Source organism: Podarcis filfolensis (genome assembly GCF_964270895.1).
Source record: "Podarcis filfolensis genome assembly, chromosome: 15".
NCBI lineage: Eukaryota > Metazoa > Chordata > Lepidosauria > Squamata > Lacertidae > Podarcis > Podarcis filfolensis.
In genome coordinates this window covers 159,655-183,046 of record NC_139618.1, presented here as the reverse complement: position 1 = coordinate 183,046, position 23,392 = coordinate 159,655, and the positions used below count along the sequence as shown (strand labels likewise).

At 50.6% G+C, this 23,392-nt stretch overlaps 2 protein-coding genes across 7 annotated transcripts; one reads left to right on the top strand and one right to left on the bottom strand.

The window, feature by feature from the left end:
• Nucleotides 1–946: 946 nt before the first annotated feature.
• LOC310749971 (adenine phosphoribosyltransferase-like) lies at nt 947–10,414 on the top strand. 3 transcript variants are annotated; one of them, XM_083587330.1, is made up of 7 exons: nt 947–1,085; nt 3,143–3,300; nt 4,755–4,848; nt 5,699–5,845; nt 6,828–6,923; nt 7,070–7,243; nt 10,010–10,414. In XM_083587330.1, exons 2-6 carry the CDS (start codon nt 3,178–3,180, stop codon nt 7,225–7,227), a joined length of 618 nt encoding a protein of 205 aa, XP_083443456.1. In that variant the 5' UTR covers nt 947–1,085; nt 3,143–3,177; the 3' UTR covers nt 7,228–7,243; nt 10,010–10,414. The 3 variants fall into 3 exon arrangements, with proteins under 3 accessions (XP_083443456.1, XP_083443454.1, XP_083443455.1); XM_083587328.1 differs by lacking the exon at nt 10,010–10,414 and having other exon boundaries at nt 7,070–7,604; XM_083587329.1 differs by lacking the exon at nt 10,010–10,414 and having other exon boundaries at nt 950–1,085; nt 3,115–3,300; nt 7,070–7,604.
• RAB34 (RAB34, member RAS oncogene family) lies at nt 8,928–23,370 on the bottom strand. Of its 4 annotated transcripts, none has more exons than XM_083587306.1 (12): nt 22,423–22,535; nt 20,776–20,834; nt 19,372–19,470; nt 17,970–18,061; nt 16,591–16,656; nt 15,420–15,521; nt 15,203–15,267; nt 13,553–13,604; nt 12,706–12,787; nt 11,933–12,023; nt 10,827–10,934; nt 8,928–9,765 (listed from the first exon to the last, which is right to left on the bottom strand). In XM_083587306.1, the coding sequence occupies exons 3-12, from the start codon at nt 19,426–19,428 to the stop codon at nt 9,698–9,700; spliced, it is 783 nt and encodes a 260-aa protein (XP_083443432.1). In that variant the 5' UTR covers nt 19,429–19,470; nt 20,776–20,834; nt 22,423–22,535; the 3' UTR covers nt 8,928–9,697. The 4 variants fall into 4 exon arrangements, with proteins under 4 accessions (XP_083443432.1, XP_083443431.1, XP_083443433.1 ...); XM_083587305.1 differs by lacking the exon at nt 22,423–22,535 and adding an exon at nt 21,778–21,865; XM_083587307.1 differs by lacking the exon at nt 20,776–20,834 and having other exon boundaries at nt 22,423–23,370.
• Between the last annotated feature and the right edge of the window lie 22 nt (nt 23,371–23,392).

Here is a 23,392-nt window from a genome sequence, read left to right as displayed (position 1 = left end):
TCATCAGGCTTGGTTTCCAGGCCCCTGATCATCTTGGTTGCCCTCCTCTGCCCACCTTCCAGTTTATCAACATTCTTCTTAAATTGTGGTGCCCAGAATTGGACATGGTCTTCCAGGGGTGGTCTGACCAAGGCAGATTAGAGTCGGACTATTACTTCCCTTGGATGTGGGTGGCGCTGTGGGTTAAACCACAGAGCCTAGGGTTTGCCAATCAGAAGGTTGGCGGTTCGAATCCCTGCGACGGAGTGAGCTCCCATTGCTCAGTCCCTGCTCCTGCCAACCTAGCAGTTCGAAAGCAAGTAGATAAATAGATACCACTCCGGCGGGAAGGTAAACGACATTTCCATGTGCTGCTCTGGTTCGCCAGAAGCGGCTTAGTCCTGCTGGCCACATGACCCGGAAGCTGTATGCCAGCTCCCTTGGCCAGTAAAGCAAGATGGGCACTGCAACCCCAGAGTTGGTCACGACTGGACCTAATGGTCGGGGGTCCCTTTACCTTTACCTTTATCACTTCCCTTAATCTAGACAAGACTTCAGATGACTTCAGCCTTGCTGAAGCAGGATTTGCCCCACACCCTAAACGAGGAAACCAGCTGGTGGTTTTCCTCTGGGGCATGGGGCACTGCCTTCTCCTGAGCCAAAGCATTGCTCCACCTAGCTCCATGCTGCCAACACTGGCTGGCAGCATTTCTCCATTGCTTTTCCTTATCACAAAGAAGTCTGATCTTCTGAGGAAAGAGCGTTTGTTGCAAGCCTCCCAACGAACTGGATTGAGCCCTACTCCTGTTCCGCTGCTTCTCTAGACCTCCCTTGTTGTTTTCTCCCCCTCCTGGGCTCCTCGTGGTGAATGAATTGTGAATAGCTTTAACTGTCAGGCCAGAGCTGGCCCTGGAGTCTGGACCCTGGCCAGGCAAGGGCTGGGCTTCCCCAGCTGTCACTGTCACTGTCCGTGGCCCAAGGCCCTCCCTCCGTCCCTCCGCTTGGATCCAGTAGCACCTTTGGCGTCCCAGGAAAAGGCACCTCCTGAGTGTCCGTCTGTCTGGAAGAGGCCTGGGAAGAAGCAAAGATCAGATCTCCTCTCCCAGGTACTGGGCATGCCACATGGGGGAATGGGAAGTAGTGTGCTGTGGGGTGTTTTCTCCCCCCAGGGAAATTCTGGGGCTGCCTCTGACATTTGGGAAATGTCGGGTTTATTGGGGTGGGCATTTATGTATTTATTTCGGAGAGCAGAGACCCACAGGCAAGGACGGAAGAGAATCCAGCCCACATTTGATTCCTCCTTTAAGAAATCCACGCCAAACTTCCAGAATGTTGCTGTTTCCACGTAGGATTCCAGCTCATCCCAGCAAATTCAGCTGGAGGGATTCTAGGGCGGTTTGGGGACGGGTAGGGTTCTTGCACAACCATTTCGCTTCCCTGGAAAGATTGGACTGTTTTTGCAAGGAGGAAGGAAAGGGATCGGGCCTGACAGGCTGGGAAGGGTGTGGTAACTCTGCTGGGATAGCATTGTCGTCGGCAGAGCGGGGGACACTTCACTTTGGGTCACGGGTTCGAGCCCCATGTTGGGCCAAAAGTTCCTGCATTTTAGGGGGTTGGGCTAGATGACCCCCCTTCCAACTCCACAATTCTATGGCAGCACCTAAACTTTGGAACTCCCTGCCTGTTGATACATTTTCACCGTCCTCTTTTTGGCTAAGCCTGCTAAACCTACTTTTCTTCAGACAAGACTACCCAGCTGTTCAGGAAGTTGAGGCAAGTCTTAATCTCTTTTCAGTCTACTGTTATTTTAACTTTACGAAAGCTTTAAATTATTGTTGTTGCTGTTAATTTTTCTGATTTATAATGCTATTGGTTTTTTCCAGTATTTTTTTTTATAATCTTTGCATTTGATTTTCAAATATATATGAATAAATGTACATACATACATGCATACATACATCAAAAAGCAGTACAAAATCCAAATATTGAGATTACTCTGAATCTCCTGACTCCCCCCCTCCATCCCTTCCATCGGTCCTTTTGATTCTATTTTCAACTGCTTATCAATACTTCTCCAGTTTTTCATCTTCCTAAGTTATCTATACTTTCTGTTACATTACAAGTGTATTTAAAATCCTGCTAATGTTTTGACCTGTTTACAATTATTTTGTATATACATTATAAACATTTCCCATTCTTTTAAAAAAAATTCTTGTCTTCTTGATTCCCGAGTTTCCCAGTTAATTTTGCCATTTCGGCACAGTCCATCAACTTAATGTTATCGATTTAGCTCTTTTGTAAACTGCTCTGAGGGCTCCCCCCCCCCCGCAATAAACTGATAGGTAACTGTTAAGAAATAAATAAGTAACTCTTGTTTTGCTGCAACGTCCCCACAAGCGAATCAGGATGAATTGCTCAATAAGCTGGTCATTAGAGCCCTGAGCCAGAATGTGGGCCTCTTGTTCTGCCATTGAGCCCCCAAAAGAAATATTCTAGTCATCATGATTCTGCATAATGGTCACTTTCCCCAAAAAAAGAAAAAGAAAAAGAAACAGGAAGCTGCCCCAGAGTGAGTCAGAGTGTTGGGTCTGTCTAGCCCCATATTGTTCGCACTGACTGGCAGAAGCTCTCCAGGGTTTCAGGCAGCTGTGCAGACTTGGAGATGTGGAGCAAAGCAGATACTCCTAGCAAGAAATATTCTAGTCCTCGTGAAGGTCAGTTCCATCCCTTTATTGTTAGACTTCCCTGTGCGGGGATTGTTTTATTCTGTTGTATTTTGTATTAATCTTGTTTTTTAAGTTGTATTTCAATCAATTGTTTTATATCTGGTGTTAGCCTCCCTGAGCCCGGTCTTGGCTGGGGAGGGTGGGGTATAAATAAAATATTATTATTATTATTATTATTATTATTATTATTATTATTATTATTGACTTACTGAGATGCTCTCAGCGATGCTTAAATGTGCATTTGCAGCTGTTAGAGGGAACTGCGAAGCCTTTTCGACATGTGGTTTAACTCTGGAAAGGCAGCTCACAAAGAAATGTAGAAGAGTCTGCTCCAATTGGTGCAAGATTTCTGGTGACTCTTGAGGAACCTTGCGATAGAAAGCATCTCTTTGCATGTATTCTTCTCCAGCCCCCGACCCACCCACCTTCCCTTACAGCTTCTCCTCCATCTGCTGACCCTAACCACGTCTCCATGGATCTGAAACACGTCCCCGACCCACGAGAGCAGGGCTGGTATTTGGGGCTGATGGCCCCCAACGTCAAAGGCCCCAGCTTTGCCTGGCTGGACCCCTCCCGCCTCTACTGCCATCCCCAGGTACCTGATGGACCGCAGGATAGCTCAGTCAGTAGAGCAGGAGACTCTTAATCTCAGTGTTGCAGGTTTGAGCCCCGCATTGTGCTGTGGGGTTGGACTAGATGACCCATAGGTCCCTTTCCAACTTTACAGATTCTGTGATAAGGAGTTGAGGCGGTGCATTACAGTGGGGGGTGGGAGTGAATGGACAGAAGTAGCTTTTTGTAACGTGAGAGGCTGGTGTGGAACCGGGCTTTTCTCAGGTGGGAGATGGGAGAAGATAAGAGGCAGTGCGGTGTAGTGGTTAGAGCGTTATCCTGGGACGGACCAGGGCTCAAATCCCCACTCAGCCATGAAACTCTCCCTGGGTGTGACCTTCAGCCTAACCTACCTCACCGGGCTGTAGTTAGGGCCGGATTAACCATTAAACAAAATAAGCCTGTGCTTAGGGCAGGGGTAGGCAACCTAAGGCCCTGGGGCCGGATCTGGCCCAATCGCCTGCGGACGGTCCGGGAATCAGCGTGTTTTTACATGAGTAGAAAGTGTCCCTTTATTTAAAATGCATCTCTGGGTTATTTGTGGGGCATAGGAATCCGTTCATTTCCCCTCCCCAAATTATTATCTGGCCCCCCACAAGATCTGAGGGACGGTGGACCGGCCCACGGCTGAAAAAGGTTGCTGGCCCCTGGCTTAGGGCATCAAGGGAAAGCAGGGAGCGGAGAAATTTCCCATTGCTAGATTTACCATGGTGCTGTTGGGGAAAAAAGGCTCCCAGAATAAATGAAAAAATTACATACACACACTAACAACAACAAAATAGTAATAATAGAGATTTCCCACCCAATTTATTTATTTATTAAATTCATATTACATGTTAGTTACCGTACAATTTCAGCACTGTACATAACATATATTATATTAAATATACGGATTCCCCACATCTAACCCTATACCCCATTCACCTTTTATCCAAATATCCATGTGATTTCCCTCACCCACTTGCACAATGTCCTTCTCGCTACATTAAAACTGTCGTTGTGTTCATATTTGTTCATCACATTAATCAGTCCTCTGTTCTAGAATCATTGCATCTTAGCTTAATGAACTCAGTCAGTACTTATCCAAAGATTTACACTACCATTCCTTTCTTAATTCTTGTTTTGATCGCATTCTAACTGACGCTGTCATCTTGGCTCGTTCAATATATTCGCAGAATTTAATTTGCCACTCTGACATTGAGGGAGTCTCCTTGCTCTTCCAGTTTCTGGCCACAAGTACTCTTGCGGCCGCTGTTGCGTATAAAAAGACTCTGACCTTATCTTTAGGGATATAGTAATAATAGAGATTAATGATACGCATTGATATTGGGAATACACAGAATTAGAATGGCAACTGGAAGCTCCCATTAGAAGGGAAGATTTGTGAGCCCCTTGATGCTGCCCCAGTCACTCTCCCTCCCTCTCTGATCTCTCCAGGCCTTGCAGGACTGTGTGGAAGATCTCCTGCAAACCTTTCGGGGCGACCCCATCGACCTGGTTGCCGGCATTGACGCAATGGGCTTCATCCTAGGTGAGTCGGGGCTCGGCTTGGCCGGAGAGCAAAGAGCAACGCAGAAGCGATCCAAGGGATAAGAGATGCAGTGGAGAGTTCAACTGTGGAACTCCTTGCCACAGGGATGGCCACTGATTGCTTTAAAAGTGCATTGGGCAAAGCCACGGAGGAGGAGAGGGCTATCGATGGCTCGTAGCCGCAATGGCTGCGCTCTGCCTCCATAGTCAAAGGCAGTAATGCTTCTGAAAATCAGTTGCTGGGAACTACAGGAGGAGAGAGGACTCCTTGTGCTCAGATTTTTCTTGCAAGTTTCCCTTTGGGGCGTCTGGTTCTGAGAACAGCCTGCCAGACTAGGTGGGTCCCCTTTGGCCCGATCCAGCAGGACTCCTCTGTTGTTCTTATGTTCCTAAAAATGCCTCTGAGCACATGCAGAGGGCACTCCCTCTCCAGCAAACCTTTTCTGCATTCCCAATTACAGGTAGGTAGCCGTGTTGGTCTGCCGTAGTTGAAACAAAACAAAACAAAACAAAACAAAACAAAACAAAACAAAAAACAAAACAAAACAAAATAAAATAAAATAAAAAAATTCCTTCCAGTAGCACATTAGAGACCAACTAAGTTAGTTATTGGTACCAATAACTAATTTAGTTGGTCTCTAAGGTGCTACTGGAAGGAATTTTAAAATTTTATTTTGCATTCTCAATATGATGGCAAAGGACGCTAGAGTATTTTCCAAGCAGGGTTGAACCCTGGGGATAAGTTTGGTGAAAACAAAATGAATTGGTTTGGGGCTGGGGTTAGGGAGGGCATGGCGTGGCAACTCACGATTCAGGGGGGCACCCCTTTGCCCTTCTCAACTCACCCTCAGGCGCTGCCATCGCCCACACCCTCCAGAAGGGCTTTTTGGCCATACGCAAAGCCGGGCACCTGTGCGTGAAAACTCTCTCGAAGCCTTACAAGGACTACCAGGCTCGTGAAAAGGTGATGGAGATGCGAGCTGACGCCATCTCACCAGGTGAGCCGAGATAATAATAATAATATTATTATTTATATCCCCATCTGGCTGGGTTTCCCCAGTCACTCTGGGCGGCTTCCAGTACATATAAAAACATAATTCAACGTCAAACATTTAAAACTTCCTGAAATAATAAGAATAAGAATTTCCCCTTGTTCAGTTCTCCCTCCCCTAAGGAACTGATGTCTACACACACAAAGACAGGGTCAGGGCCACTAACCATTGAGCTTGCTGGCCACTGGAATTGACAGGAGCTGGGGTCCATCTACGCCCTCCTCCATCAGAGGCAGTAAATGCCTTTGCGGGCGCAGGAGGGAAGAGTTTTGCAGTTGCCCTGAGTTCCTGCCTGTGGGCAGGATCTTCTGCTGCATTATAAATACAAATTAATGGAGGTGAATGCTAAAAATGGCTAATAAGTAGGTTTTATCTCCCCTGTCAGAGGCGGAAACCCCTCTGGATACCAGTTGCTAGAAACTGCAGGTTGGCCCCTGTGAGAACAGGAGGCTGGACTGATCCATCCAGGTTCTTCTTATGGAGGTCTGTTGTGATTGCAGAACCTCCATATCTAGCAGCAGTCTACCTGTGAATACCGGCACTGGAGAATTGTGCTCAGGACCAGCTTGTGGGCTTCCCATTGGGCAGGGTTGCCGTATTTCTAGAAGTAAAAACTCAGGATGCAAAAGATGTTTTTTCACCAAACGCAAAGTATCGGAGCTTTTTCTGGGAAATGAAACTCAAAAGTTGTTGGCAATCAACCTCAAAATCCCAGATGTTTTGCCGGTTTTCCGAAATTTCCCCAAGATGCTCTATTTGCTATGTGGCAACCCTACGCTTGGGCCCCCTTGGGTCTGATCCAGCACTGAGGTTTCCTAGCTATTGCTCCAGATCCACATATATTTTTTTAACCTCTCAGGTAAGGAATGGGGTGGGGCAGATCTTGGCACACTAACCCCACCTTGCCCTCTGCCCCCTTTCTGACCAGGCCTTCGCGTCTTGCTGGTGGACCAGTGGGTCGAGACCGGGGGGACGATGCGGAGCGCCATCCGCCTGGTGGAGGAACAAGGCGGCCTAGTGGCAGGTGGGTCGGTAAGCAGGCGGCCGGGCTCGGCCCCCTTGGCATTCCTAGCAGTGATAGAGGTTGGTGGAGCCTCCAGCTGCAGGAGCAGTCTACCCTGGCTCTGAAGCTGTCGGTGATCGCTGCCTTTTCCCCAACCTTTCCTGCAGGCATCGCCGCCATCTGCGTGGAGGACAGCGAGGGCGGGCTCTGGCTGAAAGACCACTACAAGTGGGCGCACTGTGTGCCCCCCAAACTGATGCCCCAGTTCAACGCTCACCAGCTGGACTCCTTCCAGGCCTTCAACCCCAACCAAGGACCGCAGTAGGGAGGAAGGCGCACAGGTATATGCACGGCCCCCAAGGCGTCCCGCAGAGGCCCGTGGCGTCCCAAGAGTGGCAAACTCCGCCTGCTTCCCGGGCCATTAACCTCCGGGATCTTGCAAGCTCATAACTCCAGACCAGTTTGGGAATCTTGCCTGCGTGCCTTCCAGCTTATCTGGCATTCCATCAGAAAAAATGTTCCTTCTCCGTGTTCTTCTGCCCCGGTGTAGTTAATAAACCACCAGCTGAATCGGTGAAACTTAGAATCCGAGTTCGGAGGGACCCCAAGGGTAATCCATCCCAACCCACTGTAATCGTGGCTAAACTTTGATAGTGTTGATGTACAAAGTGCTCCACGTTGCATTAAAAAAACAAACACTGAGGTCTTGGGTGGAGGGCCTGAGGTGCAGAGAGGAGAGGGGAATGTTGTGGGGAGAGGAGGGTGTTATGGAATTGTAGTGCTGGAAGGGACACCAAGGGTCATCTAGTCCAACCCCCTGCATGGTCCTGGGGCCACACAGAGATGCCTGGAGGGCCACAGTTCCCCCTCCTAGCAGCGGAACATGAAATTAAGTATTAGACAATATGGTGGGGTTGTGCCCAGCCAAGTTCTACCCAAAGACACACTGGCCCTATGTTAGTCACACCTGTTCTCATTGGAAGGTTCAGGAGTGGTTCAGCCCTTTCACACAGCACAGGGTTAGACTGTGGAACTCCCTGCCACAGGAGGCAGGCATTGTCAGCATCGCCCTTGAGCCAGTGCCATGAACTGGACTCATCTACTTCAGCCCCGAATGGGCTATGCGAGCTGCGTAGCACTTCCAGAGACCACCTTCCACACAGGAACAGGTCAAAGTGCTGTGGACTCACAGCTTAGAGTTGTGAGCACCGGATTCACTCCAACAAGAAGACAGTCGTCGCACAGCAGAGTCTAGCAGAGTATAAACGACTCGGAGAGCAGCTCTGTAGAATATCTTCTTTTATTCTATCTACAACTATAATACACAACTATATACAGAGCTAAATGAAAAAGCTGAACTGCACCGAGTGTCTGCAGCTGCTCTTAGCAGCAACTTTATCTATACACACGATCTCTAACACTCAGTCTCTCTCTCTCCGACACACTGACTGACTGACTGACTCTTTGATGTGGTGCTGGAGCAGAATAAGTAGAGAGCAGAACACAGCTCCTCCTCTCTGGAGAATCAGCAGACTCATCAGGAGATTCTTGGATATGGGAGGGGTGAAATCTCCAAACTAGATGGCTTCCAAAGAAGATTGGACAAATTCATGGAGGAGGAGAGGGCTTTCGATGGCTACTGGAGGCAGCAATTCTTCTGAAACCAGGGGAGGGGAGAGTGCTGCTCTTGGGTTCGAATCTCGCTTGTTGGTTTCCCTTTGAGGCATCTGGTTGGCCACTGTGGGAACAGGATGCTGGGCTAGATGGGCCTCTGGCCTGATCCAGCAGACTCCACTGACATCCCTAAGGAACCTCCAGGTTCAGAGGTAGTCTATCTTGATTGGTAGGTTCCTAGGGGGCATTTGGCCGCTGTGAGACTCCATCACATTCCTTGGGGCCCAAACACTCTTTGCCTCAGGGCCTGCCCTTGGCCCCCAGAAAGTCCCCCACAAGGAAATGTGCCCCCCAGGCTGAAATGACACCCCGCTGCTGGCCAACCCCATCAACACACATTCAAGGCAACAGTTAGAAAAAGCACAACATTTCAACTTTTATTATGACCAAATGCGATTCGTACCGAGAGACCAGAGGTGCTTTGGTTAATGATTGCTGTCTGCAATAGGGTTTTTTGGGGGGGGACAAGGGGGTCTTTGTGCCCAATGGGGTGGGACATGTCTCATGACACCAGAACCAGGGCACTATCTTACATGTCCTGGCACAGGAATTGATGTCACCAACAGGAAACGGTTGTGGCGAAGGAACCCATGGAATGTAGAAATGAATGTAGAAACGTCTGATTATTCTCTTCCAGGGCTGCCCAACAAGAAGCCAAGAGGGCAGAAATATTTGGGGGTGGGAGAGCTCTGGGGGCAGAAAAACAGACCAGCTTCACCCAGGGAAGAGGATCAATTGTAGAGTTGGAAGGGAGCTCCATGAGACATCTAGTCTAACCCTTTCCAATGCAGGAATGACATACTGCTCAGTGGTTAGAGCACCTGCTTTCTGCATGGAAAACAATCCCAGGCTCAGTCCGCAGCAGCAAGCCCAGGTGGGGCTGGGGAGGTCTTCTGCCTCAAATCCCGGAGAGCCACTGCTGCCAGCCAGTGCAGAGAATACTGAGCTAGATGGAGCGATGGCTCGACTTAGTACAAAGCAGCTTGTGATAGTCCTATATATGAGGCAATCTGTTCTTTTCTTTTAAAAAAATCATTAAAAAACAGCAACACTTTTCTTTGGTATAGAAATAAGTTCAGTGCAAATGTTCAGGCCGGTGAAATTCCTTCCCCCAACTTGCGTCACTGGCAACATTTCGCTCTCCGACGCTTCTCGGTCAGGTAAAGGTCCCGCTCGTTGCTGTGGATCCCTGAAAGAGGCAGAGCGAAAAATCCTGGAAAACTTCAGCCTCTATGAGTAAAACAAGTTTCTAGTCCTTGTGAAGGTACAGGCAAAATGTGCAGGATAAAAACAAAACAAATGCACAAGCTCTAAGTTTGCAACAAACCCTGAAAACTAACCCATCTTTACCAATTATTTAATAATAATAATAAAAAATACCTGCGGTGCAAATAAACGTTGCGGCAAATCACACAATTTTGCTTGGCTTGCAGAACTGTGGATCGCTGGGAAGAGGCAGCCGTAACCTTGGCGACATGGAGCCCGCCCCCCCATCCCATTCTCATTGGCTAAACTCTGCCTGTCACCATCCATCAGCAGAGCTGTGTGTTTATTGAAATACCACAAAACAGGGAAGCTTCCCAAGAATCCTCAGTCTCTATGAAGCAAACAAGTTTCTAGTCCTCATGAAGATGCAGTGAGAAACATGGTGGGCCGTGCCAGAGAGGGGACTTGAGAGGTATTGCTATTGTTATCTTAATGATTAGCTTATAGATCTTTTCAGTTTTTTATATCCTGTCTGTGTTGTTTTGCTTTGTGTAAGCTGCCTTGAGTTCCTGCTCGGGAAAAAGCAGGATACAAAGAAATACACTAAAAATTAAAACATTATTATTTAACAAGCTTAGAAACTGCTTTATAGCACGGAGCCCTCAAAGATTAAAAAACAGCAGCAGCAGCAGCAGCAGCAGCAGCAGCAGCAGCAGCACAGCACAGCAGCTCTAAAAACAGAATAACTTCAATGAACCAAAAAAAGCACAGCAGAAGCACCTCTACAAATTATATTTGAGCACAGTAAATTTTGCAATAATAAATTATCATTAGATTTATTTGTATCCTATCTTTTCCCCTGGACTGCGGCTCAAGGCAGCTCAGACAAATTAAAGCAAGGCAGACAAAATGCAAAAACAGAACCAAAACAGAACAAACCAATCTATTAAATGCAGGGAACGAAAACAAGATGGGCAGTGCAAGGTTTGAAGTTTCCGCCCGCTATGGGGCCAGCTGGACACATGTGACGAGGGGCACACTTACGCACGACATCGCCAATCCTTCTTGCGCTGCTCCTCTCCAGCTCTGCCATCACGCTGCCCTCGAAGGTCAGCGCTGCAACCCGGAAAAAGAATTCCCGCACATTCTCACCTGTGGGGAGGGGGGGTGATACCGTTTCCTTAAATACCATAGACCGCCCTCTCCTCCTCCATAAATTTGCCTAATCCTCTTTTAAAGCCTGTTAAGTTGGTGGCCATCGTTGTCTCCTGTGGAAGTGAGTTCCGCAGGTTAACCAGACACTACATTCAGAAATATACACTTTTAGCTGTCCCGAATTTGCCAGTCGGAAGACCCTCCTGCTGGATCAGGCCTGTGGCCCATCTAGTCCAGCCTCCTGTTCTCACATGGGCCAGCCAGGTGTTTTGTTTTGTTTTGAATTATTATTATTATTTATTGAATTTATATACCAACCTAAACCTGGAGGTCTCAGGGTGGTTCACAGAAAAAATCACAATATATAAAATCCAAACAAAAACACCGCCCTCAAAAGAGCCACATTTTAAAAGGGTATAGGATGTCAATCAGATCAACCAAAGGCATGGTTAAAAAGGAACTTTTTTCCTGGCAACTAAAGGTGTATAGTGGACGCTCGGGTCGTGAACGTGATCCGTGCGGGATGCATGTTTGCAACTGGCAGCAGTGCGTCTGTGCATGCGCCAGTTGCAAATTAGCGCTTCTGTGCATGCACAAAGCACGGTTTAGCACTTCTGCGCATGCGCGACTGCCGAAACCCGGAAGTAACCCGTTCCGGAACGGGTACCGCAACGGGTTACTTCCAGGTTTCAGTGGTCTGCACCCAAAAAAAAATGCAACCTGAAGCATCTGTAATCTGAGGTATGACTATATAACGAAGGTGCCAAGCGAACTTCCCTGGGGACAGCATTCCACAGTCGGGGAGCCACTTCAGAGAAGGCCCTGTTCTCGTGTTGCCACCCTCCGGACCGCTTGAGGAGGAGGCACACGAAGTAGGAGGTTTATTATGGTTTATTCGAGCACAAGGGCAACTCTCCCCTCCTGCAGCCTCCAGGCACAGGTACTCGGAAGCATTTCGACCGAGAACAGAGTCGCTGTGCAAAAGAGAAACTTACCTGTGAGCGAGGAGACAGCCCAATATTCGGCCTCCATTTCCTTGGCCACCTTGAGAGCTTCCCTCTCGATGAGGCTGTACTGCGCCGGAGACTGTGAGAGGGAAGGGAAGGGCTCAGGAGGAAGGAAGGACAGCGGCAGGAGCTCCAGGAACCCAGCTAGAAGCGCTGCTTCCCTGCCTCCCTTTCCCTCCAGGGTGAGTTTCAGATTGGAAGCTGCTTGGGGCAGAGAGCTAACCCCCTTGCAAAGCACCAATCACAAAGACGGCACTGTGGCTGAGAGAGTGTAAGGTTTGTGGAAGTGTCCTCTTTCCTTGCCCCCTTAATGATAAATAACCGGGCTGGATTTGGCTGGATCCTGAACTGGGCTGATCCAACGGGATCCAGGTTTCGATCAAGTTGCCAGGATCACCTTGGAAGCAAAGCGGGGGAGTGGCAAGTCGGGGGGCAGGTAGAAGGAGTTTTGGCTGTGCCTGTTCCCTGTAAGCCCTTGTGAAGAACCTCCATGAATCAGTAGCCTCATCCCCCAGGGCATCATGGAATTGTGGAAGGGGCCTCCAGGGGTCATCCAGCCCAACCCCGTGCCATGCAAATGATCCTGGGCTGGAGGGCCAGTGGTTGGAGGAGGGAGGGCTCTGCGCAGCTTCAATGAATGAGCCCTGAACAGAGTTCGCAGGAGATGCCTTCTGAACAAGGCAGAGGGTCCTGCAGGGAGGTGGGGCAGGCAGGATACAGCCCACCCTCTGTCTCCCTCTCTCCTTTTCTCCCCAACTTACGCTGAGATCCTTCTTGGTGCCGACGAGGAAGAGAATGGCGCTAGAAGGGTCATTCTCCTTCAGGGCATCAGCCAGCCACTGCCTGGAACAGATTGGGCAGAGAGAGAAATCCAGGAGTGGAATTTATCACTGCTACTATTATTTATTTCCTTATCTATCTATCATCATCATCATCATCAAACCTTTTATTGGCATCACATACAACATCCAAAACAAATCAATCGAGAATTACCACTTCCCCAGTGGCACAAAACATTTGCTAAAAGAAAGGAGGCAGAGCAGTCTATCGTCACATCTCTTGGTCTCCAGGGAGATCAGACGTCTGCAGTGTATTTTGAGAACAAAAAACCAAATAGAGATATTTAGCCACTAACTTGGTGAGCTCCTGATCATTCTCCAGTAAAAGAAAATGTATGACCTCTGACTCTCGCTTCTCAGCCTATTGGCTAAGATCAAGCGTAGTATCTTTCTATCACATTGATATCCAAGGAGCTCCAGGGGGCGTGCAGAGTTCTGCTCCTCCCTGTTTTATCCTCACAACAACCTTGCGAGGTAGGATAGAGGCCGAGAGGGGCCCTGACCTCCCCACAAAGCGTCAAAGGTACCAAAATGAAGGGTTTTTTTTTAATCTCTTGACGTTGCACACAGAGGTGTAAGGGAGCCCAAAAACATCATCGAGTCCAGCCCCCCGCAATGCAGGAATCGCAGTAGGGTCACACGGGTGCAATTTGGTTCTGGAATCAATGTTGAGTCAGGGGCTCGATCCAGCACAACTCACAGCCACACACCCTGTTGACAGCACAGCTTTAACGCCAGCTGGGGACGGCGAACTCGACAGGTAACTCACCTGGTGTGGCCCAGGGATGCCACGTCGTTCAGGTCAAAGACGATGATGATGGCTGCGGAGAGGCGGGGAGAGTTGCAGAGTTGAGGTCACGGAGGAGAAAAGGGGACCCCTTTCTAAGTCCCCTTCCCCCCCCCCAAAAAAATTAGACAGTTCATGGTCTGGAGGAAAGGGAGGGCTTAGATGTTCTTGAGATGGTAAATTCTGAGAAATGCTGGATGGGGGACTTTCAGCCACATGCCCCAAAGGTAAGCCCCCAAGCACAATGGCGTCACAATGGGGGGAGGGCGGTGTACCCCAGGTGCCATGTTAGGGGGGGGTGATAAGAAGGCACCCCGTGGGGGCTCGCGGTGGCGTAGCAGCCATTGCTCCGCCACAGCCGCATGTGGAGGATACAATACGATAATCTACGATACGATAATGTTTATTGCCATTGTCCCATACGGAACAACGAAATTGAAAAAATCTACATCAGACATTCAAAAACCAACAAGCTTTCCCAGCTATCCCAGCCTGGTTAGCCCCCTTAAAATTCGACACCCCATAATTAAATACAATATACTCCCATAGAGACTACCTTACACTGCATTTAAAACCAAAATCGCATTTGGATAGAAACTGTTTCTCTGCAGCCGCGAGCAGAGGATCCTGCTGCCACCACCAAACCCCTATGTACAGCGCATGTGCGCCATTGCACACATGCGCTGTACATAACGATGCTGCACATGTGCTGCACATAGCAATTTGCCGCCAGCGCCACTTAAGCAGAGGATCCCAGCACCATCCGTACGGCGCTGGAGCAGTGCCGCCGGCAAACCGCTATGTACAGCACATGTGCGGCGTTGCTATATACGGTGCATGCGTCGTATGTAGTGACACCGCATGTGCGCCCTACATAGCGATGCCCCGCCCTGGGTGTCACAACGTCTTCGTTCGCCCCTGCCCAAGCACAACCAAGTAACGAGATATTCATTGGCACACACTGACTTCCCACATGGATGGGACCCCAGTGGTCACAAAAGAGGGTTCCTTTCTGCAGTTTTTCACCACCCACGGAGAACGCCAAGAGGAACCCAGTTTTTCCCTTTCAAATGTTGCTCGCATATCCTTGCAGGGAAGCCCCTGTTGGGATGCTGCCGGGGAGACGGGGGCATTTGGCAGGCCCCCGGCTGGCTCCAGCCCCCGGCCGGCAACTCCGGTTCCCGGAACAGCATCAATCAGCGACACGAGCCTCCGAAACGTTCAGAAGCTGTGCATGTTCTTATCAGCAGAGTGAATAAATCCTCACAATGGAAGTGGTGGACAGAGACGTGTGTAAGAATTATTCACAGGCGTTTATTCAGCATAGTTCAGGAACAAAGGAAAAACATGTCTGCTTCCCTTCGTGTCCAACAAAACAGCAATAACAAAAGCAATATCCAAACGAAGTTCCCAGCAGACTGTGCTGGAAATGTAAACAGGCGTGTGACACACAACAGTCATGCCTGTTCCTTTTAAGGTGGAACAGAACTATATCCTAACAGCCCCCATAAGGAGCTAGTCCTCAAGGTAGCTTGCCCATCTGTTAGCTGTGTTCCAGGGAGCTATCTGCTGCAAAGAGAGACACAGACAGACAGACAGACCCTCCAACCCCTGACAATCGCATTGTCTCACCTTGAGCTCCACGGTAGTAGGTGGAGGCGATGCATTTGAAGCGTTCCTGGCCGGCCGTGTCCCACCTGGCAGGGAGGCAAGGAAGGCATTAGGCTGCAGGTGCCGCAGAGCTCCAGAGCAGGGCTTCTCCACGTAGCGGGGATGACTGAGGAAGGGGGCCAAGGGGGGGTCCCCCCACAGGACGGACAGGTTGGGTGGGTGGGCTGCAGGTACTCACAGCTGCAGGCTGAAGGGGACTCCCAGCACCTCAAACCGCTCCATCTCAAAGTCCACCCCAATGGTGGCTTTGTAGTTCTTGTCGAAAGTGTCTTTGCAAAAGCTGACGATAAGGAAAGAGAGAGAGAGAGAGAGAGAGGTCAAGGAGGAGAGGGTTGGCTTCTGCATCAGCCTCTTCCTGCTCAAGATCAATAATATTATTTTTTTATTTATACCTCGCCCTTCCCAGTTCAAAAACCAGGTTCAGGGCAGCTAACAACAAATTTAAAACAATTATAAAAGCAGCATAAAATACAGTATAAAAACATGAATAACAATAAAATTCAAAAATCAATTTAGGGGAAATAAGCCTTAGATAATCACCAGGTCTAGCTTAGATAATCCCCAGGTCTAGCTGGCTGAATTGGTCCTACTTGGGCCAGCGAGTAGGCCAGGGGAGAATTAGCTGGGGGGTCTCAGAGCGGGTGATCTTCATAAAAGGGGAGGGGGAGGGAAGGGAAGGGAAGGGAAATAAAAGATCAGGCTGAATTCAAATTAAAAGCCAGGCGGAATAGCTCTGTTTTACAGGCCCTGTGGAAGAAGGTTAAATCCTGCAGGGCCCTGGTCTCATGGGACAGAACATTCCACCAGGTTGGAGCCATCACTGAGAAGGTCCTGGCCCTGGTGGAGGATAGTCTGACTTCCTTAGGGCCTGGGACCTCTAAACTATGGTTGTTCATGGACCTTAAGGTCCTCTGTGGGCAGACCAGGAGAGGCGGTCCTGTAGATACAAGGGCCCTAAGCCACAAAGGGCTTTAAAGGTCCATTGGCAAATGGAGGGGTGCTCCTCTGCTCCCCCCCACAAGAAACAGCAACCCTCTAGCAGTCGTCCCTTTGCACAGTTCAGAGAGACATTTGCAGCCAGGCAAAAACACCCAAGGACGGTCGGGGTGTGGGGAGTACTGACAGCCAAAAGTCACAGGTTCGTCATCCTGGCATAAAAGGACTTGGGGGTCAAATCCACACTTTGCATTTAAAGCGCTCTAAACAGCCGTGGGGCCCCCTGGGGATTGCCGTTTGTTCAGGGTGCTTAACTCCATGAGCTACAGTTCCCTGCACCCTGAGCAAACTACAATTCCCAGGATTCTCCAAGACCTGGGCCCCGATCCGCCCGGGTATTCCCCCATAGTTACCGGTTGATCAGGCAGGTCTTCCCCACAGAGAGGTCACCGACTACGATGATCTTGGAAATTTTAAACCTGTTGAGAAGGGGGGAAAGGCTGAGTTAATGTCTAGGGAAAAGGTAGCCTGGAGAGACTCCCCTAATAGGAACTGTTCATAATACCAGGGGGCTTTTATCTCAGCTAAGATAAAGGGTGACTGAGGGGAGATAAAAGGGGTGGAGTGTGATAGAGATGGGTAAAATTACCCCTGGGGTGGCGAAAATCGGATAGAGAAGTCTTTCTCCTTCTCTCGTAATGCTATAGCGAAAGAGACTTGCACATTTAAAGACAAACTGACTTGCAGTTTCTGAAACAATACGTGAAGCAAAACACAGCTGTCCTTAGAAATTCACATTTTCCATGGATTTTGCAGTTCAATTCTCCAGACAAGTAAAGTGTGCAAGGATGCAAAGGGTGCATATGAATGCAGGCATCAGTGAAAAATAACATACAAGGCTGCATTCTATTTGGGGAAACCGCTGTGCAAAAATATTCATGTTAGACATGAATACAGAATACAGAATACATGTGTACAGAAGGAGGAATTTGCAGGAAAATGCTGACAAATCAGCTGTGATGTTTGCATTCTGAGGGTTGGACTAGATGGGCCTTTCAGTCCCTCCTTCCAACTCTACAATTCCAGGATTCTGTGCAGGAGATTCAGGAGAGAGAAAAGGAATAGACTTCTGTGCCCCTAACCAGTGGCGTAGCGTGGGGGGTGCAGGGGGGGCCGGCCGCACCGGGCGCAACATCTGGGGTTAGGGCAAATCCATGGGTTAGGGGGCGCAAATCCACGGGTTAGGGGGCGCAAATCCACGGGTTAGGGGGCGCAAATTACTTGCCTTGCCCCGGGTGCTGACAACCCACGCTACGCCACTGCCCCTAACTGATCTGTGGATTTGGCCTCTAGAAGGTCATGGCGATGGTCTTTAAAGGTGGAGACAAGGGTCTCCGTAAATAAGAACATAATAAGAGCCTGGCTGCTGGATCAGGCCCAGTGGTCCATCCAGTTCAGCCTCCTGCTCTCACAGTGGCCAACCAGATGCCCCAAAGGGAAACCCACAATCAGGATTCGAACACAAGACCCCCCTCTTTTCCAGCAGCTAGTATTCAGAAGCATTGACTGCCTCCAACTATGGAGGCAGAGCAAACTCATCCTGGCAAGGAGGCCTCGATAGCCCTCACCTCCTCCAGGAATTTGTCCAAACCTCTGTTGAAGCCATCCAAGTGGCAGGGAGTTCCACAGTTTAACTCCGCATGGTGTGAAGGAGGACTTCCTTTTATCCACCCCAAATCTTCCGACCTTCAGCTTTGTTCAGTGTTCTCATGTTCTGGCGTTAAATACTCACCCCACGGTCCCCGTCCTCTGGGACTGGCACATCCCAACCACTTTGGGGTGAAAGGAGGTCCTGGAATGGAGCGCGGCCCCTTTGGTGAAGCACTGGGAAGGAAAACGAGGAATGGGGGGAGTTACGGCACTGCCACACGCCCCACTCTGTATGCGCCTTCCAATGCAAAGACTCCCCCCAGCACCACATGCACAAACCCACAAGAAACAAATAAGTTTGTGTGCATTTTAAAGAAAAGTTTCCCTAACCGCTGAGTTCACAGGCCACCTGTGCACCCACCCACCCACCCACACACACCTCTAAGTTTTTGATGCTCTTGAGTAGGCATAGGCAACCTTCGGCCCTCCAGCAGTTTTGGACTACAATTCCCATCATCCCTGACCACTGGTCCTGTTAGATAGGGATCATGGGAGTTGTAGTCCCAAAACAGCTGGAGGGCTGAAGGTTGCCTATGCCTGCTCAAGAGCATGGGTAGGCAAACTAAGACCCGGGGGCCTGATCCGGCCCAATTGACTTCTCAATCCGACCCACGGACGGTCCGGGAATCAGCGTGTTTTTACATGAGTAGAATGTGTGTTTTTATTTAAAATGCATCTCTGGATTATTTGTGGGGCATAGGAATTCGTTCATTTTCTTTTTCAAAATATAGTCCGGCCCCCCACATAGTCTGAGGGACAGTGGACCCGCCCCCTGCTTAAAAAGTTTACTGACCCCTGCTCTTGAGGAATTAAAAGGGTTTTGCCTCCACCGTTTTCTCCCTACCAGAGCTGAAAGGGAACCCTACGATCATCTAGTCCACCCCAGGCCAGGAGACTGATTTTTTCCCGTTATTGTCCACCCCCTGATTTGAGCCAGTGGGCCAGTTGAAAAAGGCTCCAGATCGTTTTCCCCAGGACATCCAGGGAATATTGCATGGGGACGGGGACTGGAGTTGGGCTAGATGACCCTGTGGGGTCCCTTTCGACCCTACAGCTCTATGATTCTTTAAAAGGCCTTCTCTCCAAATACAGGTCACACACCCCACTCTCTGTCCAGGCACACACATACAGCCCCCCACCAAAAATCTCCAATCTGGTGCAAGCACCCCAAAATTCCAGCACCCCCAGTTTGGCTCCATGGCTGAGCCATTCCTGGCCTCCGTTCTCTTTTCCTAGCAGAAAGGGGGGCGAGAAATTTGTATGCCAGCAGGACTTGGGAACCCTTCTCAGATCAAGGGCCACACCGTCTCCTTGGCAACCTTCCGAGGACCGAAGATCAGTGGTGGGCGGGGCCAGAGGTTAAAGGGGCGGAGCCACAGGTGCAAAACCATCCTGAAGCTAAAAAGTAAGATTCTGACACCATAAGTGTTGCTGCTGAACTCTGCCCGCCGCCCCCTGCCTCCAAGGACTCCTGGCCCCCTTACCGGTGGCAGTTCGGCAATGACGCGGTCCCGCCTGACGGGGGCAAGAATATTCATCATCGGGACTCGAGGTCTGACTGCAGAGCTGTCCAATATTCCCACCTGGAAGCATAGATTTTATTTTCTGAAAAGTGGGCAGCGCAGCTGTCCATGCCTCACACCCCCCCTTGCTCTTCTCCTTGGGGCAGTTTCGAACTTTGGACTGTAAGCTCCTTGCCGCTGGGACCTTTCACTGCAGTCATTTCCCTGCTTTTTTAAAATCATAAATCTAGAAGTGATGACATAAGAACAGAGCCTGCTGGACCAGGCTAATGGCCCCTCCAGGCCAGTATCCTGCTCTCACAGTGGCCGACCGGGCCCCCAAAGGGAGGCCCACAAGCAGCAACTCTCCAGTTGTTCCCAAGGCCTGGTATTCAGAGGTAGACTGTCCCTGGGCATGGAGGTTCTGCTATCACAATAGACCTCCATAAGAAGTTGCTGTCTTTGTCCATGGAGTTTTCTTGGCTGGGATACTGGAGTGGCTTGCCGGTTCCTGCTCCAGGTGGATCATGTTTGGTCAAAACTCTCCACTATGACCTGTCCATCTTGGGTGGCCCTGCACGGCTTAGCTCATAGCTTCTCTGAGTTATTCAAGCCCCTTCGCCACGGCAAGGCAGTGATCCATGAAGGGGCTGAAGAATTGATGCTTTTGAATTCTGGTGCTGGAGGAGACTCTTGAGAGTCCCATGGACTGCAAGAAGATCAAACCTCTCCATTCTGAAGGAAATCAGCCCTGAGTGCTCATTGGAAGGACAGGTCCTGAAGCTGAGGCTCCAATACTTTGGCCACCTCATGAGAAGAGAAGACTCCCTGGAGAAGACCCTGATGTTGGGAAAGATGGAGGGCACAAGGAGAAGGGGAGGACGGAGGACGAGATGGTGGGACAGCGTTCTCGAAGCTACCAGCATGAGTTTGACCAAACTGCGGGAGGCAGTGGAAGACAGAAGTGCCTGGTGTGCTCTGGTCCATGGGGTCACGAAGAGGCGGACACGACTAAACGACTAAACAACAACAACAAGAGGTTGCTGGATCAGGCCAAGAGCTTGTCTAGTCTAGCATCCTGTTCTCACAGGGGCCGACCAGATGCACATTATCCATCGCTGAAAAACTCTTCCCCAAATATTCTGCGTTACCTGATACTTGATGTTTGAGGGACCCACTTTGGGGCCCTGAAAAGACCTCCAAAAGAAATATGGGGCTTCCGGTGGGAGCAATAGAATCCTAGATTTGTAGGGGGGGAACCCTGGAGCCCTCCAGGTGTTTGGGAAGGGCTGTGGGTCAGTGCTGCAGAGCATCTAATTTGAATGCCAACCCCCCCCATCTTACGGGGTACCTCTGGCTCAGACACCATCCCTTCACCCAGCTTACCTTGCAGGGTTAACGTGAGGGTTAAAATGGGGAGGGCTATGCCAACCACCTTGAGCTCCCTGGGGGAATATAAATCGATAAAGATTAATAAATGATGGTGCTGCACCCACTTGCCTCATTCATACAGGGCACCCATAAAACAATCCAGGGTTCGCCCCCCAAACAGTGCCTCGGGTGAAGGCGTCCTGGCTGGTAGCAGGCGGGTGCAATGGAATTGCTGCAGGCCGCTAAGTTTTCCAGTCTGCGTGTACAAATTTTACAAAATAAGAAAGAGGGGAAAAACTCTTGTGAGAGTTTGGATCCAGGCAGGGAGATTAGGAGAGAGAGCGGGAAAAAATCATAGGATGTTCCCTACGGAGTCAGATACATTGGTCCATCTGGCTCAATACTGTCTACACTGACCGGCAGCAGCTCCTCAGGTTTTTGACAGGAATGCTACCTGGCGATGCTGGCAGAATTTGAATCCAGGACCTTCTGCATGTAAAGCAGATGCTCTCCCACTGAGCTATAGCCCCTCCTTTAAAAAATAAACCAAGATTCTAGTCTTCCTGGCTCTGGATTAAAGGCTGGTTTAAATGGGGACACAGAAGAAGTGGCTGTACGCCTTTCGAGACGATGCTCCCTACTGAGTCAAGACACATTGGCCTGCCTAGCTCAGGAGTCTCTGACCGGCAGCAGCGGCTCTCCAAAGTTTCAGGACTGCACTGGGAGCCTTCTGGATGCAGAAAAGCTGCTCTGCCCAGGAGCCCTTCCCCTTCTCTCCCCCCTCCGCCCCCCAAATCAAAGCCGTCTGTTGTTTTTCAACTCTTCTCCTAAGCCAGGGAGGGAGCAGACATCCCGGCAGGCCTCAGCACCTCTCCTGGATGCGGGCAAGACGTGGCGAAGACAGGGAGGAGGAGGGAGAGGAGAGGGAGAGGGTGGGGACCCCTTTTGCAGAGGGTGGGGGCGCTTGCAACGCCCCGGGCAAGGAAGGCATGGCGGAGCCGGGAGCCTGGTACTCACCGGCCGCCCCGTCGCCTCTAGTCCCGCTCGCTGGAAGTCTGCAGCCGGAGAGGAGGAGGAGGAGGGTCGCGTAACCCGATCCCCGGAAATTCCAGGGGATGCGGAGGAGGAGGAGACCCGGGATGGCGAGACACCCGCTCCTTCCAGGTTCGCCTGCAGCCCAGACGGGGCGGGCGCAGGCGGAGGCTGGGCAGCCCGCCGAGGATCTGGTCCCGGGGAAGGAAGAGGTGCGGGGACTCACGGAGACTCTCCTCTTGGTCATCCCGCACCGATCCAGGCGCTCTGCGTAGTCTCAGAGGCGCCCTCGCCGTCCACAGAACAAGCGCCGCCAACCCTCTCCTCTCCTCTGCGCCCATCCTGCATTGCTCAAGGCGCTCTGCGTAACCTCAGAGGCGCCCTCGCCGACGGCAGTGCGAGCAAAATAGGTGCCGGGGCTCCCGGAGGCCACCAACATCCCCGTTCCTCCTTGTCATCCATCCTATCCTGCGCTCAAGGCGCTCTGCGTAACCTCAGGGGCGCCCTCGACGACGGCCGGGCGGGCAAATAGGTCCCGGGGCTCAGCTCCCCTACCCACCCAGCCTCGGCGGTTTGCCCAGCGCCCCCGCCTCTCTGGCTTCTCCCCACCCCCTCCGTGCGCCCCCTTACCTTCTGCAGCCAGGCGAGGCTCTGGCCGGAGGCATCTGCTCCCGATTAGTGACTCAGAGCCTGGCGGGGGCGGAGGAGGCGGCGGGGCGGGCGGAGCCCCCTGCAGGCGCCGACGGAGGGCGAAGAAGCCGCCTTCGCAGGGAGACTCCAGGGAGGCGAGGTTTGCACTCTGCACACGCTCAGATGCTCGCGCGATTTCTCACGGGGACTCCACCGGCGATCCTGTGGGATTTCGGCTTAGCTCAAAACTGTTCCCCTGGCAAGGCGTTTCTCTTGTCCCTGCTTCCGATTGTAAGCCCCTCGGGGCTGAGGTCGGCTCTTCCCTTTGGTTTCCTTCTTCTTGCGCTTCACGGGCGGGAAGCGAGCGATCCAGTCGAGTTTGCCTCTTCGCCTAAGCAACGAAGAGCTTGACCGGTCCTCGCCTGCCCTTTGGAACTCCCTGCCCCTTGATTTCGGGCAGGCGCCTGCACCGTGGCGATTCAGGCGCCTGCTGAACAACTTTCCCCCAAATTTCTAGTTACAGGTAGGTAGCCGTTTTGGTCTGTCGTAGTCGAAACAAAACAAAACAAAACAAAACAAAAACAAAACAAAAATTCCTTCCAGTAGCATTTTAGAGACAAACTAAGTTAGTTATTGGTATGAGCTTTCGTCTCCGCAGGCGTGTCCTTTTTCGCCTGCAATTCCCACTCGCGATTTTACGTTAGTATTTAACTAAGAAATTGGTGGATTCATAGAGAAACAGGGCTAAGTGAAAATATCCACTGTAAATAGGCGCATCTGGATACTTTGTTACCATTTAACTGAGTTACGCTGCAAAGGCCATTTGCAGAAGGGCTCCTGTTGCATTACCTGCAATCACCTGCAGGAGTCTTGGTGTTTTGTGGACACGTGTATGTGCAAATGCTCCCACTCTTTCCTCCACCTTTCCTCTCCCCGCCCCATCCTTTTCCAGGATGTTCGCGTTTCCTCC

Coding starts and splice junctions, on each gene's coding strand:
- LOC310749971 (XM_083587330.1), top strand. CDS start 3,178: ATGGATCTGAAACACGTCCCCGACCCACGAGAGCAGGGCTGGTATTTG. Junction 3,301..4,754: donor GCCTCTACTGCCATCCCCAG/GTACCTGATGGA, acceptor TGATCTCTCCAG/GCCTTGCAGGACTGTGTGGA. Junction 4,849..5,698: donor CGCAATGGGCTTCATCCTAG/GTGAGTCGGGGC, acceptor ACTCACCCTCAG/GCGCTGCCATCGCCCACACC.
- RAB34 (XM_083587307.1), bottom strand. CDS start 19,428: ATGATGAATATTCTTGCCCCCGTCAGGCGGGACCGCGTCATTGCCGAA. Junction 15,522..16,590: donor AAGACCTGCCTGATCAACCG/GTAACTATGGGG, acceptor CCTTATCGTCAG/CTTTTGCAAAGACACTTTCG. Junction 10,935..11,932: donor GGCTGTCTCCTCGCTCACAG/GTAAGTTTCTCT, acceptor CCCTCCCCACAG/GTGAGAATGTGCGGGAATTC.